The sequence below is a fragment of the Budorcas taxicolor genome, chromosome 23 (assembly GCF_023091745.1).
Source record: "Budorcas taxicolor isolate Tak-1 chromosome 23, Takin1.1, whole genome shotgun sequence".
Lineage (NCBI taxonomy): Eukaryota > Metazoa > Chordata > Mammalia > Artiodactyla > Bovidae > Budorcas > Budorcas taxicolor.
The window spans coordinates 14,958,510-14,982,745 of NC_068932.1; the positions used below are offsets into that span (position 1 = coordinate 14,958,510).

General features: G+C 37.4%; 2 protein-coding genes across 2 annotated transcripts in view; one reads left to right on the forward strand and one right to left on the reverse strand.

Moving 5' to 3' along the window:
• PDE6C (phosphodiesterase 6C) overlaps positions 1-8,818 on the forward strand; it is a 58,420-nt gene extending 49,602 nt beyond the window's left edge. The window contains exons 16-22 of the mRNA XM_052660990.1: positions 5-105; positions 1,788-1,895; positions 1,978-2,041; positions 4,686-4,760; positions 4,876-4,959; positions 5,349-5,502; positions 8,757-8,818. Of these exons, the coding sequence (XP_052516950.1) occupies positions 5-105; positions 1,788-1,895; positions 1,978-2,041; positions 4,686-4,760; positions 4,876-4,959; positions 5,349-5,502; positions 8,757-8,818 (648 nt within the window). The remainder of the gene's footprint in view (positions 1-4; positions 106-1,787; positions 1,896-1,977; positions 2,042-4,685; positions 4,761-4,875; positions 4,960-5,348; positions 5,503-8,756) is intronic.
• Positions 8,819-12,847: 4,029 nt separating this feature from the next.
• Positions 12,848-24,236, reverse strand: part of LOC128067927 (protein FRA10AC1) — a 37,314-nt gene continuing 25,925 nt past the window's right edge. Inside the window, exons 12-13 of the mRNA XM_052661055.1 lie at positions 15,117-15,195; positions 12,848-13,004 (exon numbers count right to left, since the gene is read on the reverse strand). Coding sequence (XP_052517015.1) covers positions 12,962-13,004; positions 15,117-15,195 — 122 coding nt within the window. The 3' untranslated portion in view covers positions 12,848-12,961. The remainder of the gene's footprint in view (positions 13,005-15,116; positions 15,196-24,236) is intronic.

Genomic DNA, 24,236 nt, shown 5'->3' on the forward strand with positions numbered 1-24,236 from the left:
ACAGAGTTTAAACATCTTCCAGAACCTAAATAAACGCCAGTATGAAACAGTTATTCATTTGTTTGAAGTTGCAATAATAGCAACTGACCTGGCTCTATATTTCAAGTAAGTACAGAACTCCCTTATACTCTGTGTGGCTCTGCCTTCCACGGTCCACTGCCTTAAAGTTAAAAGACATTTATTTAGAGACACATTTCTTCATTTTCTTTTTGGATTACCAATAAATACCCTTAAGATGCCTGATGGAGGATTTACTGGACATCTGGAAACATATTTTAAAAGCTAAGCCCCTAATATTAGTTATCTGAAGAAATTTCAATTGAAGAATATGCATCAAAGTAGATAGACTGCCAGAACAGTGATGCTATAAAGCCTTACACGGTGCCTTTTGACCTGGGGAATTCATCACAGTTTGCAGTCTGGTATTTAGAGTTGCAGGCTCAGACATTTGATCCTGCCAGAGTCTGAGAGCTGAAAAATCTTAGTGATACTGATGCATATTAACAAACTAAAACATTTTCTGAGTTACATACAGCAGAGGCATTAGCCTATTTATAATAATAATGATGATTACCAAGGAGACCAGATACTCCAAGCTTCTGTACATTTTGTCGGTGAACTATAAAGTAAAATGCATTAGGACAAAGTGAACTAGTTACAGGGTCTAAATAGTTAACAACTTGGGCAGTATTAAGATTGTGCCTCTCCAACCCTTCATTAAAAATTCAATTATTAAATAGTTCAAACATGAAAGCAGATACTTAGAAATAGGTAAGTGACCTCCAAATAGCTATAGCCCAGATTCAACAAATGCTCAGACTTTGTCTTAGATCTCTCTTCAAGGAGAGCGGTACAGTTGAGGCGTTCTGTACTCACTCGATCATGAACGCCACACGCCCACCCCACTTCTCCTTCACAGATACCACTGTCTTGGTATTGCTATGTATTCATCCTTCCCATTCATGTTTTCTATGGCATTATTGTTTAAAATTTTTCCATAAATGGTATCATACTGTATATACCTTTCTGCAACTTGTTTTCACACAACATTTTGAAGATTTAGCTTGGTGGTAAATTGAGATCCAGGTCATTCTTTTTAGATGTATATTCAACTGTGTGATTTTATCATAATTAATTTAGCCATTCTTCTATTCATGGACATTTAGATTACTTCCAATTTTTCATCACTGCCTACATTGTGTATCTTTGTGTATATGAGTTTCTGTAAAGTACATATCTAGAAATGGGATTGCTGTAGGGTTTGCATATCTTCAATTTTATACCACATGGCAAAACTCCTGCACTCCTTAGTAGGTATGCCAATTTAAACTCCTACCAGCAGTGTTACAAGAGTTCCTATTATTCTGTATCTGGACTCGTCTTGATCTGGGCATATTTAAATATATGGTAATTTGAGTGTGGGACAGAATATTATTCACACTTATAATTTTGTACATTTTCATATATTTTAGGTTCTAATATTTGGTTAGTTTTATACAATGTCTCATCACAACCTGTGGCCTTTGTTATGATCTCTTTTTGTCACATGTAGCTCTTAATGTATTTAACTTTACCAATTTTTTTTTTTTCCGTTCTGACTTGTGATATTTCTGTCTTAAACTCTTTCTGTATCAAGGTTACACAGCCATTCCCTGTTCGCCTCCCTAGGTCCACAATGTGGACGACTGATGCCGAGCGGGAACGTGAAACCTGAAAGGACATATTAAAGACACTTTAAACCTCTGGTCCTATATGCTAAAATTGTCGCACCGTTGTCTCTTTTTTAGGAAGAGAACCATGTTTCAAAAAATTGTCGATGCCTGTGAAAAAATGGAAACTGAAGAAGAGGCCGTCAAATATGTGACCATTGATCCAACCAAAAAAGAGATCATCATGTGAGAAGTCAAATTTTATTTTGCTTTTGGCAAAAATAACTTGTTTTATATTTCTATTTTAACGTTTTATTTTCTTTCACAGGGCGATGATGATGACTGCGTGCGATCTGTCAGCTATAACCAAGCCCTGGGAGGTACAAAGTCAGGTGAGTGGTTCCCATTTTCTGTCAGGCCCTCGGCTCTGCTTAGGCGCCGTGAGACGGTGTATGTGAAGGTATCTGGCAACCTCAGAATTTAATTATAACCACCAATTATATGAGTATATATTTTATAAGCAATTACCTTCATTACCCTGGGCCTGTCCTCTGAAACCATTCGTTTATAATTTACAAAGAAGAAAAAAGGAAGTTAAGAAGTTAAGACAAAAGTACAATGTTCCCTGTTGGGTTTCTGTTAAGAGAAGAAAAGCAAACAGCTTTCAAGAGCTCACAAACGTCAGTAGCCATTTGGTCACGCCCAGGACAAGGGAAAGAGAAGGAACCTTAAAAAGAAAATGCTTTCTGGAAGGAATTCCTGTTATCACTGGACAGGCTGTAAGAAGTTTACATAGAATTATTCATGGAGTGTCTGGGTTTCTAGTAGAGGAGATAAAGCATGAGGAGGCAAGGATGAATCATTAGTGCCTTCATCCCTCAAGGGTGGTTTTGCTCCTGGTCTCCTCTAGGTGTGCTGTCAGTCATGAGATGGTGCTATCTGCAGGTTCAGTTTAAGGGCGTCTTCTAAGGAAGGTCTTCCCTACCCTTGGGGAGTTTGGGGAATGAGTGGGAGCCACTGCTTACCACTTGGGTTTCCTGCGGATTGATGAAAGAATTCTCCCTCAGTTAATAAAGCGCCTGTCTACAATGCGGGAGACCCAGGTTCGATCCCTGGGTCAGGAAGATCCTCTGGAGAAGGAAATGGCAATCCACTCCAGTCCTATTGCCTGGAGAATCCCATGGACAGAGGAGCCTGGTAGGCTACAGTCCATGGGGTCACAGAGAGTCGGACACAACTGAGTGACTTCACTTTCACTTTTCAGTTAATTCGTGGAAAGAATTCTCCCTCAGTTGACTCATAGGGAAAATCCTAAGCAGAAGAGGCCAGAATTCCCTGGGTTCAACTGTAAATGTGGATTGTATCTGTTAAGATAGAATAGCTGGGCTCCAAACCAAACATGTGTGCTCCCTCCTCACTGCCTGCTCTTCCTCCTCAATTCTTTTATCTACATAGTCACCCAAGCCAAAAACCTGGGCTCATGCTTGAGTCCATCTCCCTCATTTCAAAAACATTTCTGTCCATCACTCTTGCTACCCTCTTAGTTCTTACTTTCCCTCTTTCATCAGAACTATGGTGGCAGCCTCCTAAGTGATCCTCTCTTAGCATGAACTCTCCAACCTTTCTCTGAGTTGCTGCTGGAATGCTTATAAATAGAGCTCTGCTTGGCTACTGCTTTGCTTAAAAAGCATTCTAAACTCCCCACTGCTGGAAGTTTTCAACCTTTTTTAAAGAAAAAAGCAATGTCTATTTTCCTTGCACAAAAAGCTGTACATAGATCACTTTTTGTAAGAGTAAAGAGCAAAGTTACTGTACTTTAATCTCCCTTGGCATCCACTCTTGTATCACTTGTGCACTTTGGAGGGACTGCATGGCTCAAAGAAAAAGAACTACTGGCCCAGAGAATCAAGTTAAACTTCCCAGCGAAGCTTACATGGTTTGTTGCTACCTGTCCTTAACTCATATTCCCTAATTTATTTCTCTTATTTCCCATGTTACTGCCTCACACTCTTAAGCTCCTACTCACACAAGCCCTAAACATTCAACTTTATCTGCACAGTCTTCCCTTTCTTCTTTCCTGGCAAACTACTCTTCTTCCTTGATGATACAGCATAAATGCAACCTCCCTTATCTTTCTCCTTGATCCACAGCAGTTGATAACTGTTGATATGATAGAACTTTCCACATTCTTTACATGATGACTTCAGTAGACTGTAAGCATCTTAAAGATCAAGGTCACACTTTAAGTCCTCTTGGTAAGCCTGGATCATGCCAATGTAAGGCAGCTGGAAGGTGTTCAACGAACTTGATAAATATGGTTTAAAAAAACCATATAAATTCACTCTCAAATATCCCTACAACATAATCAGGTGATAGTGAAAGTGAAGTTGCTCCGTTGTGTCTGACTCTTTGCAACCCCATGGACTGTAGCCTACCAGGCTCCTCTGTCCATCGGATTTTCCAGGCAATAGTACTGGAGTGGATTGCCATTTCCTTCTCCAGGGGATCTTCCCGACCCAAGGATCGAAGCTGGGTCTCCCGAATTGTAGACATACGCTTAACTGTCTGAGCCACCAGGAGTTATTAATCAGGTGAAGTGGTGTTCTAAGCTGTGCATGTATGTGCATAAACACACAGGCAGATACACGCTAGATGCTCGCAGATGATAAGCAGGACAAGAGGATCTGGGAAGCTTTGGAGCTTGAAGCATAATGAAATAAGAGTTACATCCTCCCTTCTCCCCTTTTTATTGTTGAGAGGTGGTGGTAATAGCAGCTAGGAGATTGGCACGCCCAGAATGAGTCTACCACACTGAAGCAGGAAGAGAAATCTCCCTTGCCCATTTCAATACAGTCTGTAAATAACATCATTTAAAGCCAAAGAACATATGGTATGACAATACCTCAAGCATTAATTATAAATTCTGTCCTTAAATGTTACTCATTTAAGGACAAAATGTTATGATAAAATGCAAATTCTCTGTTAGAATAAGTCATGAATCATGACTTTCATGAATCATGTCCTCTCTCTTTGCAGGTAGCACTCCTGGTTGCAAATGAATTTTGGGAACAAGGAGATCTGGAGAGAACAGTGCTGCAGCAACAACCCATTGTAAAAACCCTGACATAAAAATGCACTACTGATTAAAAATTATCGCTACAAATCAGTCTGTTTTGTCCACTGGATCTTAGAAAATTATCTTTAAAGAATTTATTTCTCTTTCTAGCCTATGATGGACAGAAACAAAAAAGATGAACTACCCAAACTTCAAGTTGGATTTATTGACTTTGTCTGTACTTTTGTATATAAGGTAAGTAAACAGATTATTTGAATGAAATATATCATTTTCTGGATGAGAATTTTTCTTTCAAACTGTAACTAAAATCAAAGTCACCCTCATCCCTCATGGAAAGTCACTAAGGGTGTCATCATTTCTCCAACGTAGTTTGAGGTATTACCCTTATCTTTCCTTCAAGGATGCAATGAAAGGTGAGAGAACTCAGGTGTAAGCAAATTGAATAAACTTACTTAGGTGAGCAGGCAAGACAAGAGCTACCTTTCCCACTTTCAAGGTACTGAATTAATCTCATCCTAACAGCTCTGAGCACTGTAATAATTCTTTAGGGCTCCTCTGCATATGAAAGGTGCTGAAAATGAACCAAATGATTTAAGTAGTTTCTGACCTAAAATTCTCTCTAGGAGTTCTCACGGTTTCACAAAGAAATCACACCTATGCTGAATGGTCTTCAAAACAACAGAGTGGAATGGAAATCCCTAGCTGATGAGTATGATGAAAAGATGAAGGTAATTGAAGAGATGAAAAAGCAGGAAGAAGGAAATATGACAGAAAAAGGTTAGATGGAATCTGTTTTGGCTTCTTGTACAGTAGCTCGAGTCCAGCAGAGCTGAATCTCACATGACAAAAGCATGAAAAGTAAATGCAAACAGGAAATTTGCTTTACTGCCCACAGACTGAGAATTATATGAAGCTGAGTAGTGGTTTTCAGGGTTTTTATCCCCTTGAACAAGATCTTACTTTACAATTCAAGATGGAATTGCTTGGTCCAGTTGAAGTTGGGGTTAGGGCTAGGTTTCTTCATCCAGTCAATAAAGTGGCTCCTGAGGTACCTCTGCAGAATACTGAATTTTAAGAAATAATATGAAAACCATAGGATTAGTGGGATCAATCAGGTTTACGTGAGAAAATAATTTTAGTCCTAACATTCTGTATTAGCTGTAAGACTTTGGGCATCTTGGTTAACCTATCTGAGCTTAATGTTCCTCTCCTTATAATGAGAATGCTTTACAGATCTCCAGCCTCATTTCCAGATCTAAGGAAGCCCTAAATGTAAAGCTGGCCAGCAGAGTGGGGTGACTTGAAGGTACCCTAAGACTTTGTCTGTGCCTCAGATGTTTCTCCTTAGTGCTGTTTATCCTGATGAAATTTCTACTCCTGAAGTCACTCAGTTAGGTTTAACATAATCTTCAGAAAGCCTTTGTTAAGATGCTTCAGTTCAGTCGCTCAGTCATGTCCAACTCTTTGCGACCCCGTGAATCGCAGCACGCCAGGCCTCCCTGTTCATCACCATCTCCTGGAGTTCACTCAGACTCAATGTCCATCGAGTCCTTGACGCCATCCAGCCATCTCATCCTTGGTCGTCCCCTTCTCCTCCTGCTCCCAATCCCTCCCAGCATCAGAGTCTTTTCCAATGAGTCAACTCTTCGCATGAGGTGGCCAAAGTACTGGAGTTTCAGCTTTAGCATCATTCCTTCCAAAGAAATCCCAGGGTTGATCTCCTTCAGAATGGACTGGTTGGATCTCCCTGCAGTCCAAGGGACTCTCAAGAGTCTTCTCCAACACCACAGTTCAAAAGCATCAGTTTTTTGGCACTCAGCCTTCTTCACAGTCCAACTCTCACATCCATACATGACCACAGGAAAAACCATAGCCTTGACTAGATGGACCTTAGTCGACAAAGTAATGTCTCTGCTTTTCAATATGCTATCTAGGTTGGTCATAACTTTTCTTCCAAGGAGTAAGCGTTTTTTAATTTCATGGCTGCAGTCACCATTTGCAGTGATTTTGGAGGCCCCCCCACCACCACCACAAAAAGTCTGACACTGTTTCCACTGTTTCCCCATCTATTTCCCATGAAGTGATGGGACCGGATGCCATGATCTTCGTTTTCTGATTGTTGAGCTTTAAGCCAACTTTTCGCTCTCCTCTTTCACTTTCATCAAGAGGCTTTTTAGCTTCTCTTCACTTTCTGCCATAACGGTGGTGTCATCTGCATTATCTGAGGTTATTGATATTTCTCCCGGCAATCTTGATTCCAGCTTGTGCTTCTTCCAGTCCAGCGTTTCTCATGATGCACTCTGCATAGAAGTTAAATAAGCAGGGTGACAATATACAGCCTTGATGTACTCCTTTTCCTATTTAGAACCAGTCTGTTGTTCCATGTCCAGTTCTAACTGTTGCTTCTTGACCTGCATACAGATTTCTCAAGAGGCAGGTCAGGTGGTCTGGTATTCCCATCTCTTTCAGAATTTTCCACAGTTTATTGTGATCCACACAAAGGCTTTGGCATAGTCAATAAAGCAGAAATAGATGTTTTTCTGGAACTCTGTTGCTTTTTCCATGATCCAGCGGATGTTGGCAATTTGATCTCTGGTTCCTCTGCCTTTTCTAAAACCAGCTTAAACGTCAGGGAGTTCATGGTTCATGTATTGCTGAAGCCTGGCTTGGAGAATTTTGAGCATTACTTTACTAGCATGTGAGATGAGTGCAATTGTGCGGTAGTTTGAGATGCTTATGATCACCTATTAGTTCATCAGATGATTGAAAGTGGAATACTAATGTCATCATTTCGTATTTTGTCTCAAGAGCTCAAGACTTAAAACCACCTCTGTCTGGAAAGGCCTTATTAAAAAAAAATGCAACATTCTTTTTAGATGGTTCATGTGTTTAGTGATATTTTAAAGAATTCAGAGGTTGAAAGCATTTTGCTTAAAGGGTTAAAGATATCCTTCAATAGAATAAAAATAGGAGTTCCTGACTCTCGATATACATTCACTTAAATGTTTAGTGGCTCTGTATACTGCACAAGGCCCTGTGTTAGGCAGGCCCTGGGGAAAGATGGGGTCCTTATCTCATAGAGCTTGCCACCTGGCAGGGGAGCGCCAAGTGAAAAATCGATTATTTAACTATAATTATCAGAAGAAGCATACCTGGGGCATCAGGGAAGTCGTTCCTGAAGGATGTTTATACTACACTGAAGACAGGCTTTTTCTAAGCAAAGAAAGGAGGAAGAGTTTTAAAGGAAAGGAGAGGAAAGAACAGAATATACACAAAGGCTGTGAAGTGGAAATAAGCTTGGTGCACTGAAGAACTTGAAAACTGTTGTAGCTGGAGTCTAGAGAGCAAAGAGAGCAAAATACCAGATGAAGCCAGGAATGCAGGCAGCTCTGCCAGATGGGTGTGTTACCCTGAAGGCCTCCTTATGGATCTGTCGTCTAGAGAGCAACGGGAAGTCCTTAGAGGGATGGATTTCAACATGAAAGCAGTAAGATCTGAGCTGCACTTCAAAAAGATAACAAAAATGGCTATTTTTACTAAGTGAAAAGCAAAAAGTTATTTCTTAGTACAATTAATCTTTATCTGAATTTTACAATGAACAGTATATCAAGCCCTTTGAGTGGTTCCTGACTTTTTTTAAAATTTAGTATTTGGTATCTTGGATATGGATCTCTATACTTTATTTGCATTAAAAATTACTTCTGAATTTTCTTCCTACTACACTGAGAAGTCTCTGTAAACTAAGAATATTATTTTATCTCCAGGCAACACAAAGCAACAACTCAGATTCCCAGACTGGATAGTTCAGTGGTTCTTTTGAGAACTGAGACATTAACTGGTTAGTCATTTATTAGATTTTATTTTCCAAATGGACTAATTCTGAATATGAATTCAAGTTTTTAAATGGTCAAACTCTTAGTACTTGATATAGGTTAAAACTATGAATTAGGCTATATAGTTACTCTAATGTTAGGAAAAACTTACTATATATTCACTGACTCCCAATAATATTGCTTTTCTCCTTTTACTAGCTGTAGAAGATGCAGGAGGTGGTGGTGATGACAAGAAATCCAAAACATGTCTAATGTTGTAAGACAATCCAACCAGTCTAAATTACAAATGCTGTTTCTACATTTGAAGAAAACATTAAAAAAGAACATCAGCAAATTTCATTCATCAAACCATCAAGTAACAGAGACTCTTCAGGAAGGCTACCCTGTGACTAGCATAAGAAAATATACTGCTAGCCTGAAAGCCATGAGGGCAAAATAAAGTTCAACAAAAGTGCAAAATAAGACAAAAATAAGTGCATTTTTGGTGCCAATTTGGTTTAAATTAAAAATAATATAATCCTGACTAGTCACCAATTCTTTTTTTAAAAGATCTTATTAATTGTATTCATTTACTAGGGTTACTGTAACAAAAAAGCTGCCCCATACTGGGTGTCTTAAACAAAAGAAATTTATTTCTTGCAGTTCTGGAGACCAGAAGGCCAACATTAAGGTGTTGGCAGGGCTGGTTTCTCAAGAGGCCTCTCTCCTTGGCTTGTCAATGGCCATCTTCACCTGGTCTTCGGTCTTTTCTCTTGTGTGTCTGTGTCCTATTCTCCTCTTTTAAGGACACCAGTCATACTGGATTAGGACCTACTCATATGACCTTATTTTACCTTATTAGTTCCAAATACAGCCCCATTCTAAGGTACTGGGAATAGGGATTTCAACAGGAATTCAGGTCGGACACAATTCAACCCATAACACGATTCATACCTCACATCCTTTTCTGAACCAGAAATCTCTCAACATGTCTTAATGTAAGAGCAAATGCAGTACAGAATGTATAATGTATTTAAGTACTATATAAGAAACAAAGAAAAAAGATATTAAATGTTATTCTACCTGATGTGCTTATCTCTTTCCTCCACCTTTTACTCTTGATAATGGAACAGTAAAGACCACTTCACTTTCAGCAGCTTAAAAGTATGTCATCCTATGCCCATCCTTTCTCCCAAGTCTGAAATCTATTATGTGTAACTAAGAATATATTATTACATTCAGAACTATTCTCATTGATAGAATAATCAATTTATAGGATATGACCTAGATAATCCTAATGCAAGTTAAATCAGCTAATAAATATTATGTTATTAAACAGCATGTGATTTGATTATACAAAAGCTTTACTACCAAAAACAGTTTAAAAGGACTTCAACAGAGGTGACTTAAAAAAAAGTGATTACTAGAAGTATCTACTAGGCATTCTAAATATTGATTGTCAAGAAAAAAAGACAGGACTTCCCTGGTGGTCCAGTAATGAAGAATCTGCCTTGCAATGCAGGGGACGTGGGTTCAATCCCTGGTCAGGGAACTAAGATCCCACATGCTTTGGAACAACTAAGCCTGTGTGCCCCAAGTACTGAACCTACATGCTCTGGAGCCTGTGCTCCACAACTAGAGGGTCTGCACCACATGCAGAGATCCCACATGCCACAGCTAAGACCCAATGCAGCCAAATAAACTTAAAAAAGCAACTAGAGAATCAACTACTTCTATGACATGGTACACACCTGTACATAAGGGAAGATTTCTTTCTTATCTATAATGACATACCAAGTTATAAAACAGACAAATATTAATTATACCACTGACTTTTTTTTGTAAAACATCTAAATTATAATGAATTGCTCTATCAACCTCAAACGTTCTGTTATAAAGGAGATAATGTTCAATTCTAAGCAGCTGAGAAATCATTATTTGTTATATTTTTACAAGTTAGGTACTTAGAATCTTAAGACTCTTCCTCTCACATTAGAATGTAAGGTCCATAAGAGGATATATTTTTGTCTATTTTGTTCACAGCTCTGCTCACACTTAGAGAAGTGCCTGACACAAGGCAGGCACTCAGTAAACATGAATAAATGATATTTTGCATAAATATCATGACAAACAGGTATAAGTGAAGAGTGCCTGGAAGTTCATATTTTTACGGAGAAAACTCAACATATGTGTGTATATATATATACACACACATACACCCAAATGAGTGTTGTCTATATAAGTCATGTTGGGTGACAGATGTACATCTTATTTTCACTGCTTAAAATAATCCTGAAACTCCACTTAGGATTATTTTAGAAACTATGTAAGAAACCCTCTTCCTTTAGCCTTATAAAATTTTGGACCCTCCCAAATATCAGTCAGCTCAAATTATTTTCTCATTCACTAGAAAAGAAACTGAGGCACAGAGATGAGCCACCACTGAAGGTCTGCAAAAACAGGAACTTTGCTTAAGAGCAAGTATAAAAAAGCATAACTCATCTCAAGCCAATGGTCTGCTGAACTCCCCTGAGTATACTACAGCAAAGTTTAAGATAGGTCTGTTGGAGAATTAATCTTTAAAATCTAGATAATAGATAATCAGTAAGGACCTACCGTATAAAACAAAGAAATCTACTAATATTTTGTAACAAGCTATGTGGGAAAAGCATTTGATAAAAGAATGGATATACTATAATGAATCATTTAGCTGTACAACCTGAAACTAACAATGCTGTAAATCAACTATGTTCCAATAAAAGATAAAAATTCAATTAAAAAAATTTAAAACATCATCTTGAGGCCTTTTGAAAGACTCCTTTAAGTATGACTCCAATTATCTGTCACTGTATATGAATGGATTAAACGCCATGATTACATTTAATGATTTAAATTTATAAATGAACTTGATGTCCATAAACCATACTTGCAATACCAAATATATGGATCTATTTTAAAAGGGTCTTTGAATATTCTTCCCAGTCATTGTTTAGTTTTGCAGGAGTTTTATATTCTGATGACTACTAATTTTTATCATAAAAATGTTTTGGCTTCATATATTCTATTAATAACATCAGTTTTCCTGCTGGATATTTCAACACTTTTTCCTCTGAAATCAAGATTCTTTTTCACTAAAAGCAGTGAGAAGAACAACACACAACAAACAATTTATTTGTTGGTTATCAACACTGATTTACTGTTTTCTGATGGTTTAGAAATGACTAATTATTTCCTAGCTACTTCCTTCGTAGCAATGTCTAGCAGTGTCCCATTATAACAGCAATCTAATGATTAATAATAACTTTAATAAAAGGAAAATCTGATACTATTTAAAAATAAGATACTATAATTACCTGTTTTACAGTTTAATGCCAATAATTCCATGTTTAAATGTCATTTAATTTTCAACAAAATACCTGTTTTCTATAGGTCCTCTCTTGCTCACCAAATCATGCATCTTTTCCAGTATTCATCTCTTTGCTGTTTATAAAAATGGGTCTGACCTTTCAGAAAAAAAATCAATAAGTCCTTTTGAAAATTTGATGAAATCTATGGATCCTTTCCCCCTAACACACACACAATCACCAAAGTTTACACATCGATTGCAGGCGTCTTTAGATCTCTTAAAGCACATCCATTGACTCTTGGGGGTATGGACCCTAAATTAAGTTACATTTTATAATATATCTCTGCATATAAGTATATCCATTATGTATGACTGTATCTGAGACAAGCTCTATGCACACAGTATTGTTCAGTTAAATTATATTACTGCACAATCTTTATTGGAGATTCAACTTTCATGAACACATATGCTGCTTTAGACTACTGGGATCTCATTTGGCCTCCTGTGCTATTAATTTACTTTATAATAAATTACCCATACACTGGGGAATTAAATCATATTATAACAAACTCCCTTAAGTGGCAGCGATAAGAAGGAAGAGAAATGTAAGGAAAAAAAGAAAAGGTAGCTAATGAAAAAACAGGTTCTCAAGAGGGGTGCTTGTCTGTCAAAGGGAAGTAAAGAAGTTGAAGACATAATCTACCTTACAATTTTGTAAGATCCCAATAACCCTAAAAGTTTAAATAAACTAATTGAGGCAAGGGAAAATAAATGTGAAATCGGTGGGGAAAACATAAAAACCCATAAAAATAGGAACAATGGATCTCTGTGACGTGTACTAGGTTCATCCTTTAGGTACAGATGGAACAGAGTTATAGGTAAGCAACTGAAAAAATATATAAGAGATAGGGAAAAGTATCTCCAATGGAACTGAAAATACTTTCAAAGCATCTGACAATCCATCCTAGATGGATCTTTTATTTCCAAAGACATTCAAGTTGCAACTTGTAGACAAAACTTTTGTGAAGAATTTCAAAGTATACTTCACATTAAGGAATGTAGGCATCCCTCTTTCATCTCACAGAAATAAATCTTGAAAATATTCATCAAATTCTTCTTCCCTATTTAAAAGAAAAAGTATACATATTGATTAAAATCAAAAGAGAAAAAAATTACTAGGTGACACATTATATGAAATTAAGGTAATTCAAACCAACATACTTGCTGGTTCTTTTATATATATATACTTCATGATTCAGCTATCAAGTAATTCTTGGCTTCTAAAATAATCATAACTATGCCCAGACGATTAAAGTGTTGTATATGGTGGCATGTATCCCTAAACATATTTATACCTAAGATTTTACTCTGAAGTACTTTGTGTTATATCATTGCTTCTCTTTACTTTTTTGGTTGACTTTATTACTTACTCTGTTCATTCTCATTTCAAATGAATGAAAAAACTATTTTAAGGAAAAATACAAGTCTTACTCCTAAGAATAGGGACGATCTGCTTAGGCTGCAGGTTTTATTACTCTGAGAAGAGTAAATATGTATTTGTAGCAGTGGAGATTATATGTAAAGAATAGAACTCTGAAAGGAGATACTAAATTATATTAAAATATGAAAATTAAAGTACTAAATAAATATTAGTGCTAGGAGCCCAGAGCAGTACAATGAAAATAACACAGGTTTTCAAGTCAGACAGTATTTAAGTCCTAGCTCTGTCAGCTACTAGCTAGGTAAGCAAGCTATTTAACTTCTCTGGGCTCAGTTTATCTATAATAATAAAGAACGTTACATTTCCTCAAAGAGCTGTTGTGAAGATTATGTGTATGTACAGTTGCTTTTCTTCCTTCTGGGAACAGAGAATCAAGCTACACAAATTCTGCCTACCAATCTCTTTAAAAAATGTTCTTTTAGATTAGAAATTCACAATGAGACTCCATCATTTTGTTTTAAGTGACTGTGATGGATAAAACCCCCACAACCATATTCAAATAAAAAAAAAATTAACTACAGAATCAGGTACAGTTAATTTAAGAATTACCTACAATTTGGTATTCTACATGCTACTGTCCCTTTCCCAAGCATGACAGCAAAATGCAGCTAAATTTTAAAAACTGTAATAAAAACTTAGACGTATGAAATCAGCTGAACCTCTGTGTGTACTGATGTTAGTACATGATGTCAAGTTTTTATAAGGTCACAAAGAGCTCTGGATTATGGAACCCCTCTTAGGCTTTACTTATGGATCTTTACTGCCATAAAGGTGAGTGGACTCTGAGACCTATTCTTTCATTTTCAGCTCTTCAAGGGGAAATTTTATGGTCAAAATTCAGTTGATAGTTTGACTAGGATAGCAATACCTTTTTAGAAATCTGATCTATAATGACCACTCATTTTGGAATTCTTTATTTGGCAAGAAAAAAAAGATCATAGAAAACAATCTTTTTTTTTTTTTTAAGGCCTCTTTTCAACACACTTGAATTCTATTACACTGAGAACATATTATACAATTAGCAAGATGTTTTATCATCAACTTAAGTTAGTGAATTATGATTGATTCAATAAATCTCTTATTATGAACTAAGAAGACTGGATTAACAAAATGGGACTAAAATTTATTGAGTACATATTATATTGGTAGGTATTGTACCAGGTGCTTTATATTCTTAATTATATTAAATTTTCACAATAAACTATGTAGTTGGTATTATTTTATCCTCTTTCAACAGATAAAGCTCAAGTGGTGAACATCCCAGTATGTAAGGGCTGATAACATTCCAGCCTACATCCCAGCAGCTCTCCCAAGCAATAACAGAGAACAATGCATGTGTCAAGCTGTCTGTCTTTGGGGGCAAGAAAACTTTGACACCTGTATATATCTTTGAGGAATTCTTCTGTACAAGTTTATGATAATCAGAACATCATGGATAGACTCTAGAAGCTAGTAAACAGGACCTCTCTGTAAGAACCTAAGCGAAGTCTAGGGGGTCATCTGTTAAGGGGAGATGAGGAAAGAATTACTCACCAAGAGGCAGCTGGGTAAGTTGGCTGTTCGTGGCCATAAACAATGGCTGGGAATAAACTCTGATCTCACGGTCCTTGGCTTTAAATCAACATTCATGATGCTAAATTTTTCATTAAGTTATCAAAAAAATGGCTGTGGTCATAGCTTTCTAGACTGTAGAAGGTATGCAATATCACTTTCTATAAACATCAGGACTTACTGTGATTTTTCATCTGTCTCTGGTAGTGGGCCCTTCCAAAGTTCAGACTCTGAAGCACTTTCTTCCTCATCAGAGTTTCCTGTTTATTTAAAAGAGATTTTTTAAAAATGTGCATATTATATTTAAAACACATTTTGAACTATCCACCAATAATGCAATTTAACTGGTTTAGCTTCAATTTTTATGTCTCTCTGAAAATTTAATTCACTTTTCCAAATTATTTTGAAAAATAATAAGCTGAGATATACCAAAGAGCCTCAGCAAAAAGACCATGGATTTAAAGTCTCATGGGAAACTTCTCTAAGTTATAGTGAGTTAAAGTAACAATTCCAATATTAACTCTATATTATAAAGGGAAATAGAGTTATATTACCTCTTGCAATATAGTTGTCTTTAAATTAGTTTCTTCTTTTTATTGATCATACAAAAGACATGCAGGTTAAGATTTTTGTAGAGACTATATTTACATTAGGATCAAGACCTCAAGAACTGAACTAGTATACAGGACTAGCTAGTAAAATTATGAAAAAAAAAATTGTCAGATTTTTAAAAAACTAATGCTGATTATATTAACTAGAAGTCCAATTCAATGAAGAAACAGTTCTCATACAATGTTAGGAGTAAATACCCTTTCCTTGAGGAAAATCTGGAAATATAGATCACTTTAGACCCTTGACTGGCAATGATGCTCTAAGAAATTTATTAGAATAAACAAGCTCCTCAAATATATATACATATATATATGAAGATGTTCATTGTATAATAGCAACAACCAAAGAAAACAACTTAAATCCCCACCAATTAGGGATTATGGATTTGGTTAAATAAATATTATATGGCTGTTTTTAAAAAAAAACACCCTTAAACCATTAGCATATCTGCGATAGAACAATATGTATGCTATATAAAATTTATAAAAGTTACAGAAAGCATGCATAGTATAATACAATATGTATTAAAACAGTATATCTACATACATATATATATATTATATATATATATAAATGATAAGTTTGTAAGGAATAACCAAACTTAACAGTGATTATATTACATGTAGGCCTGGGATATTTTTATTCTCTCAGTTCAGTTGCTCAGTTGTGTCCGACTCTCTGCGACCCCATGAATCACAGCACGCCAGGCCTCCCTGTCTATCACCAACTCCCGGAGTTCACTCAGACTCACGTCCATCGAGTCAGCGATGCCATCCAGCCATCTCATCCTCGGTCGTCCCCTTCTCCTCCTGCCCCCAATCCCTCCCAGCATCAGAGTCTTTTCCAATGAGTCAACTCTTCGCATGAGGTGGCCAAAGTACTGGAGTTTCAGCTTCAGCATCAGTCCTTCCAATGAACACCCAGGACTGATCTCCTTAGGATGCACTGGTTGGATCTCCTTGCAGTCCAAGGGACTCTCAAGAGTCTTCTCCAACACCACAGTTCAAAAGCATCAATTCTTCGGCGCTCAGCCTTCTTCACAGTCCAACTCTCACATCCATACATGACCACTGGAAAAACCACTGCCTTGACTAGAAGGACCTTTGTTGGCAAAGTAATGTCTCTGCTTTTCAATATGCTGTCTGGGTTGGTCATAACTTTCCTTCCAAGGAGTAAGCGTCTTTTAACTTCAGGGCTGCAATCACCATCTGCAGTGATTTTGGAGCCCCCAAAAATAAACTCTGACACTGTTTCCACTGTTTCCCCATCTATTTCCCATGAAGTGACGGGACCAGATGCCATGATCCTAGTTTTCTGAACGCTGAGCTTTAAGCCAACTTTTTCACTCTGCTCTTTCACTTTCATCAAGAGGCTTTTGAGTTCCTCTTCACTTTCTGCCATAAGGGTCGTGTCATCTGCATATCTGAGGTTATTGGTATTTCTCCCGGCAATCTGGATTCCAACCTGTGCTTCTTCCAGTCCAGCGTTTCTCATGATGTACTCTGCATAGAAGTTAAATAAGCAGGGTGACAATATACAGCCTTGACGTACTCCTTTTCCTATTTGGAACCAGTCTGTTGTTCCACGTCCAGTTCTAACTGTTGATTCCTGACCTGCATATAGGTTTCTCAAGAAGCACTTCCAAAATTTTTTATTATTATTTTAAATAATAATCATGTATTACCTTTAAAGACCAGTAAAAACAATAGATACTTGTATTTTTAAAATACAACAAAACAGATGTTTCAAATGAATCACCCTATATTAATCAACTAAAAATTATCAAATACTGCAACACATATGAGACAATAAAATTATATGCCACAAAATAATTATGCTAGTAAATAATTCCTCTCCAATAATGACCATTAGTCTGGAAAAGAACTGACACCAATTTGTCTTGTTGACATAGAATGTCCCTTAGTTAAACTCAACACAAAAATAAAGCAGCACTGATTTGCCATGGTGATTCTAGCCTTTTATCTGTTGGACTTTGATCCTTGAATCAGCATGTGTTTCTGAACTTTGGTCCTAACTGATTCTAGCACAAATTCTAACAAAAACAGAAAAAAAAAAAAAAAAAAGGTAGGGTTGTACTTCTAATGATCTACACACAAAGATGATAAAATTATAAAGCTTTGGGAGTAAGCTTTGTCATTTCCTACTCCAGGGGATCTTCCCGACCCAGGAATCGAACCCTAGTCTCTTGCTTCTCCTGCACTGGCAGGAGGATTCTTTACCACTAGTGCAATCCACTAATTAGATATTATTGATTCATGTGTCTCCTGCATTGGCAGGCAGGTTCTTTAACACTAGCACCACCAACTCAATGACAGCCAGCACTGGAACTGCCAATGTCCCAAAACCATATTCGAAAAAGACAAAAGTCTCCTGCTCTTTATTTTTATGAAAATTCACTAACTGAGCTAACAAAAAAGATCTTCACAACACAGATAATCACAATGGTGTGATCACTCACCTAGAGCCAGACATCCTGGAATGTGAAGTCAAGTGGGCCTTAGAAAGCATCACTACAAACAAAGCTAGTGGAGGTGATGGAATTCCAGTGGAGCTATTTCAAATCCTGAGAGATGATGCTGTCAAAGTGCTGCACTCAATATGCCAGCAAATTTGGAAAACTCAGCAGCGGCCACAGGACTGGAAAAGGTCAGTTTTCATTCCAATCCCAAAGAAAGGCAATGCTAAAAAATGCTCAAACTACCGCACAATTGCACTCATCTCACACACTAGTAAAGGAATGCTCAAAATTCTCCAAGCCAGGCTTCAGCAATACATGAACCGTGAACTTTCAGATGTTCAAGGTGGTTTTAGAAAAGGCAGAGGAACCAGAGATCAAACTGCCAACATTCGATGGATCACTGAAAAAGCAAGAGTTCCAGAAAAACATCTATTTCTGCTTTATTGACTATGCCAAAGCCTTTGACTGTGTGGATCACAATCAACTGTGGAAAATTCTGAAAGAGATGGGAATACCAGACCACCTGACCTGCCTCTTGAGAAATCTGTATGCAGGTCAAGAAGCAACAGTTAGAACTGGACATGGAAAACAGACTGGTTCCAAATAGGAAAAGGAGTACGTCAAGGCTCTATACTGTCACCCTACTTATTTAACTTATATGCAGAGTAAATCATGAGAAATGCTCGGCTGGAAGAAGCATAAGCTGGAATCAAGATTGCCGGAAGAAATATCAACAACCTCAGATATGCAGATGACACGACCCTTATGGCAGAAAGTGAAGAGGAACTCAAAAGCCTCTTGACGAAAGTGAAAGAGCAGAGTTAAAAAGTTGGCTTAAAGCTCAACAATCAGAAAACGAAGATCATGGCATCCGGTCCCATCACTTCATGGGAAATAGACGGGGAAACAGCAGAAACAGTGACTAACTTTATTTTTCTGGGCTCCATAATCACTGCAGATGGTGATTGCAGCCCTGAAATTAAAAGACGCTTACTCCTTGGAAGGAAAATTATGACCAACCTAGACAGCATATTAAAAAGCACAGACATTACTTTGCCAACAAAGGTCTGTCTAGTCAAGGCTATGGTTTTTCCAGTGGTCATGTATGGATGTGAGAGTTGGACTGTGAAGAAAGCTGAGTGCTGAAGAATTGATGCTTTTGAACTGTGCTGTTGGAGAAGACTCTTGAGTGTCCCCTGGACTACAAGGAGATCCAATCAGTCCATCCTAAAGGAGATCAGTCCTGGGTGTTCATTGGAAGGCCTGATGCTGAAGCTGAAACTCCAATACTTTGGTCTTTCAGCAAAGAGCTGACTCACTGAAAAGACCCTGATGCTGAGAAAAATTGAGGGCAGGAGGAGAAGGGGAGGACAGAGAATAAGATAGTTGGATGGCATCACCGACTCAATGGACATGGGTTTGGGTGGACTCCAGGAGTTGGTGATGGATGGCGAGGCCTGGCGTGCGGAGGCTCATGGGGTCACAGATAGTTGTACACGACTGAGCGACTGAACTGAAACTGAGCTAACAAAAGCAAAACTAATTAGGCCTAATAAAGTTATCTTTATGGTATTAACCTGTTAATGATGTCAGAGAACAAACCCACCAGGCTTTTGAAAGTGGACAGGTAATTTCAAAAGGCCTTACCACCAGCTGTTCTCTTGTTCCCACTCCAGAGTACTTATCATATGCAAGCTTTCCTATACCAGCTTTCTGCTATCAGACAATCCAGTTTTACTAAAAAAATACAATCGGTTTAGAATAACATTGTAAAATAACTCTCTTTGATAGAGGACATGCTGAAAAGTGACCAAATATCCTTCAGTTCAGTTCAGTTTAGTATCTCAGTCGTGTCCGACTCTCTGCGACCCCATGAATCGCAGCACACCAGGCCTCCCTGTCTATCACCAACTCCCGGAGTTCACTCAGACTCACATCCATCGAGTCAGTGATGCCATCCAGCCATCTCATCCTCTGCCGTCCCCTTCTCCTCCTGCCCCCAATCCCTCCCAGCATCAGAGTCTTTTCCAATGAGTCAACTCTTCGCATGAGGTGGCCAAAGTACTGGAGCTTCAGCTTTAGCATCATTCCTTCCAAAGAACACCCAGGGCTGATCTCCTTCAGAATGGACTGGTTCGATCTCCTTGCAGTCCAAGGGACTCTCAAGAGTCTTCTCCAACACCACAGTTCAAAAGCATCAATTCTTCAGCGCTCAGCCTTCTTCACAGTCCAACTCTCACATCCATACATGACCACAGGAAAAACCATAGCCTTAACTAGACGGACCTTAGTCGGCAAAGTAATGTCTCTGCTTTTGAATATACTATCTAGATTGGTCATAACTTTTCTTCCAAGGAGTAAGTGTCTTTTAATTTCAGGGCTGCAATCACCATCTGCAGTGATTTTGGAGCCCCAAAAAATAAAGTCTGAGAGAATCAAATTCTACGAGACTGAAGGTCCCTTTTAGCCCTATGAGGGCTTCCCAGGTGGTGCTAGTGGTAAAGAAACTGCCTGCCAATGCAGGAGAAGCAAGAGACTTGGGTTCGATCCCTGGGTCGGGAATATCCCCAGGAGTAGGAAATGGCAACCCACTCCAGTATTTCTGCCTGGAAAATTCCATGGACAGAGGAACCTTGAGGGCTACAGCCCATGGGGCTGCAAATAGTTGGACCCGATTAAGCACATGTGCATATACACACACAGACACACACATGAATCTAAAATACCTAGTTCCCTGAGGGTGATAGAAACTACAAATCATTTCTTTGATAACTGCTACAACCTGCCAGAGGTGGGAAAGGTGTTGATAAGGAAATAACAATTAGAAGACTGGGCAACATAAAATAGATGCTTGCATTTGTGTCAGCATCAAATCTGCACAGTAATTATTGGCAAGTGGCGATCACAATTTAAGTCACCAATTCTGTGTTGGAAGGGGAGCTTGGAGGTCCACCTCTTTACCAATGAATGAACATCTTAGTGTAATAATTCCCGTAACAAGTGGCTGTTTAATCTATACTTAAACACCTCACTGCTTCCTGAAGCAGCCCATCCCTCCATTCCATTCTTCAGATAGTTCTAATTGACAAGTTTTGCCTTAAATTAAGGCAAAAATCTGTCCATGGGCTATTTTTATCCACAGACTCTAGTTCTGCCAAGCAGCCACCAAAAATAAGTCTCCTACATAGTAGCAGTCTTGCAAATATCTACAGTTTCTATGTCTACCTCCTTACCCCTTCCTCTTCACTTTTTTCTAAGCTAAACATCTAAGGCTCCTTCAGCCTTGTTCCTATAAAAACATTTCAAGTTCTGGCAATGCTGGTTGTTCTATTCTTGACCTGCTTTAAGTTTTCAATGTTCCCTTTAGAATGTAATGCAAACTGCATATAATTTTCCCCTACATGCTCTGAATAATAAAAGCAAGACCATCATCTTGGTTTTTCTGAATATTATATACCTAAATAACTCAGCTTACTGAAGAAGTGGCAAGTCTCTAACTATGAAAACAATGGACAGGTCAGATTTTTCACAGACTTTTGATCCGACCTACTGCAGAAAACAAACACAAAATCTAATGTCCAGTATTTTCTTTTCCTATGATATAACAATAATAGCTACAAGTTATCAAAGACGTACTTTATAATAGAACATGCTTTACATGTCTATTATTTCACTTGACTCTGATAATAATCCAGTGACGTCAAGCCTCTTTACACCCATTTTACAGATAGAACTGAGACACAGATCAAATCATTTAATGTGAATTTGTATAATATATGTGTCAAAACTGGGGTATAAAGAGTGGACTTACTTCACTGATGAAAGTTACTGATAATATAGGTAAAAGGACATACACTCTGGTGTTATAAACCTGTGTTTAATCATAGCTCTGCCATTAACCAGCTATCTGACCTTAGGCAATTTATGTAAATTCTCTGGGTCTTGCTTTTATCTACAAAATGGGATATTATGTGTCCATTACTAAAATTAAATGTGGTACACAACCACTTGTGATTAAGACAATTAACCAAAGCAAGTTAAAATTCTTTTTCCCCATAGAAACTGGGCTTTTCCTTTTAGACTTGGTGTTTAACAATCAATATGTTACATGGGGGTAAAAGGGTAACTGAATATTTCCCAAATGGAAATGAAATACAGAAACAGAAAAATTTGAGTTCCAAAATTGCCAAAACCACCTAAGACAGGTCACTGATGACCTGAGAAGATATCTGGGTTTGACAAACCCTAACAAGGTACCTGTCTCCTACTTGAAATGGTACTACTTCAAGAACCAAGATAAGGTAGATATTGTTCAGACAGACCACAGTATTCTCCCTACCACTAGAAGTCTGACCTAGCTGAGGAGAGTTGACAGACTTAAGGCTCTTTCTGGGAAATGGGGGATTTGGAGAGCTGGGGGAGGTGGGGGGAGGGCAGCGGGAGGGAGAAGGAATGAAGACAAAATGAAAGAATGAATATAAATGGCAAGTAAAGACCTTTCCCCCAAAGATTAATAATGAAAAACTGGAATTGGAAAAGGACAATCTTTTTTTCTACATTAAATTGGACTTCACACCTCTAACCGCAATGTATAGTTGGAAATAGGCAAAAACTAGAAATTTTGCCATTTTAACTTGTTATGCTTTCTAAAAATATATATACTTACTACCCCATCCTCAGATAGCTTAACATGCCTGGCTATGTTCTATACATTGTCAGAAAACTTAACCTAATTTAGAAGAAGAAGCTACGTATAGATTAGGATTGACATGAGAAGAAAGGAAGTATCATTGCTTTACGACACTTCAAAAATGTTGAAAACAAAATGGTGTTAGCAAAATAATTTATAAAGAATATGTTGTATTCCTAAACTAGAGCAATGCCTCCACTGATATCTCCCTCTTCAGTAAATTTTTAAACAATGAATATCTTAAAAATTTTATTAAAAAAAATTTCTGATTACTGAACACTTAAAAATTCCCCTTAAGAATTATATACTAAAATGCTAATACTTAATTTGAAAGGTGGGATTTACAGTAGTTACTTCCTGAGTTTGCCACATAGACATATTCCTTGAAAATCAGAAAAAAAAACTTAAGTTTAAAAATCTACAAGTAAGCCAAGAAGTCTCAAATCTCTGAATTTCTATACTTCTGCTGCTGCTAAGTTGCTTCAGTCGTGTCTGACTCTGTGTGACCCCACAGACAGGAGCCCACAGGCTCCCCCGTCTCTATACGTCTAAATACTATCAAATAAATTAGATATTCTATTGAAGTACATTTTACTTTTAGACCCTAAGCCTATTTACTGTAAGGTCTTAAAGAAAAATTTGAGATTGTATTACTGTTGAGATGCAAGATTATTGTTTGTTATATACAAATGGATGCCCCCTTTTATGAACCCACAGGAGATTCTGCTCTCAAAACTGCCTGGAAAAAGCTGAACGCCCTGTGAGTTCTCTTTAATATTGTATGGGTACAATTAATCATTCTACTCTCCTTTCTTTGGTTTGGTTGTTAGGAAGAACAGTGACAAATTTGTGATCTACCTTTGCAATTATGCAAGACTTTTTGGCAAACATTTCTCTGTATTAAATTTACCTCTAGCTTTACTTCCCTATGCTACCTTATTTTTCCATTATTTTGATTTCATCTTTATAAAAAATCTTATTTTATTGTAAACCATTGTGAATACTTTTTGGAATGCTGCAGGGAAAAAACCAATAATAAATTTGTAGCAAATATTCAATGAAATCCAATCTGGTGAAAACTGTAGGATTTATTAAAAAATTGACCAGTAACAACCAGTTGCTAACATTCTGCTTTCTATGCACAAAACAGAGATATTTAATTTGATTAATCAAAATCACCAAAGGAGAGATCACTCATTCTTGTGCAATATAAGCAACATTACTTAAATGTGAATCCATCTCCCCAAATTCTTTTTCTGTCCCAATCTTATCCCGTTGGTTCTCTTCCTTCACACTCTATAATGTGAAATCAAAATGTGTATCCACTCTACTTACTGAAAAAAAAAAAATTGTGCTCTTCTATACTTGAAATCAGAAACTTAAATGATTTAATTTGGGGAAGAAATACACTTTTGGTTTTTTTCCTATGATTTTTCTCACACAGTAGAAAAAAAAATTATAGGACAAGTCACAGTTTGTGGGAAACACAAATTGCAAATAACTTGAATCTATATATTTTT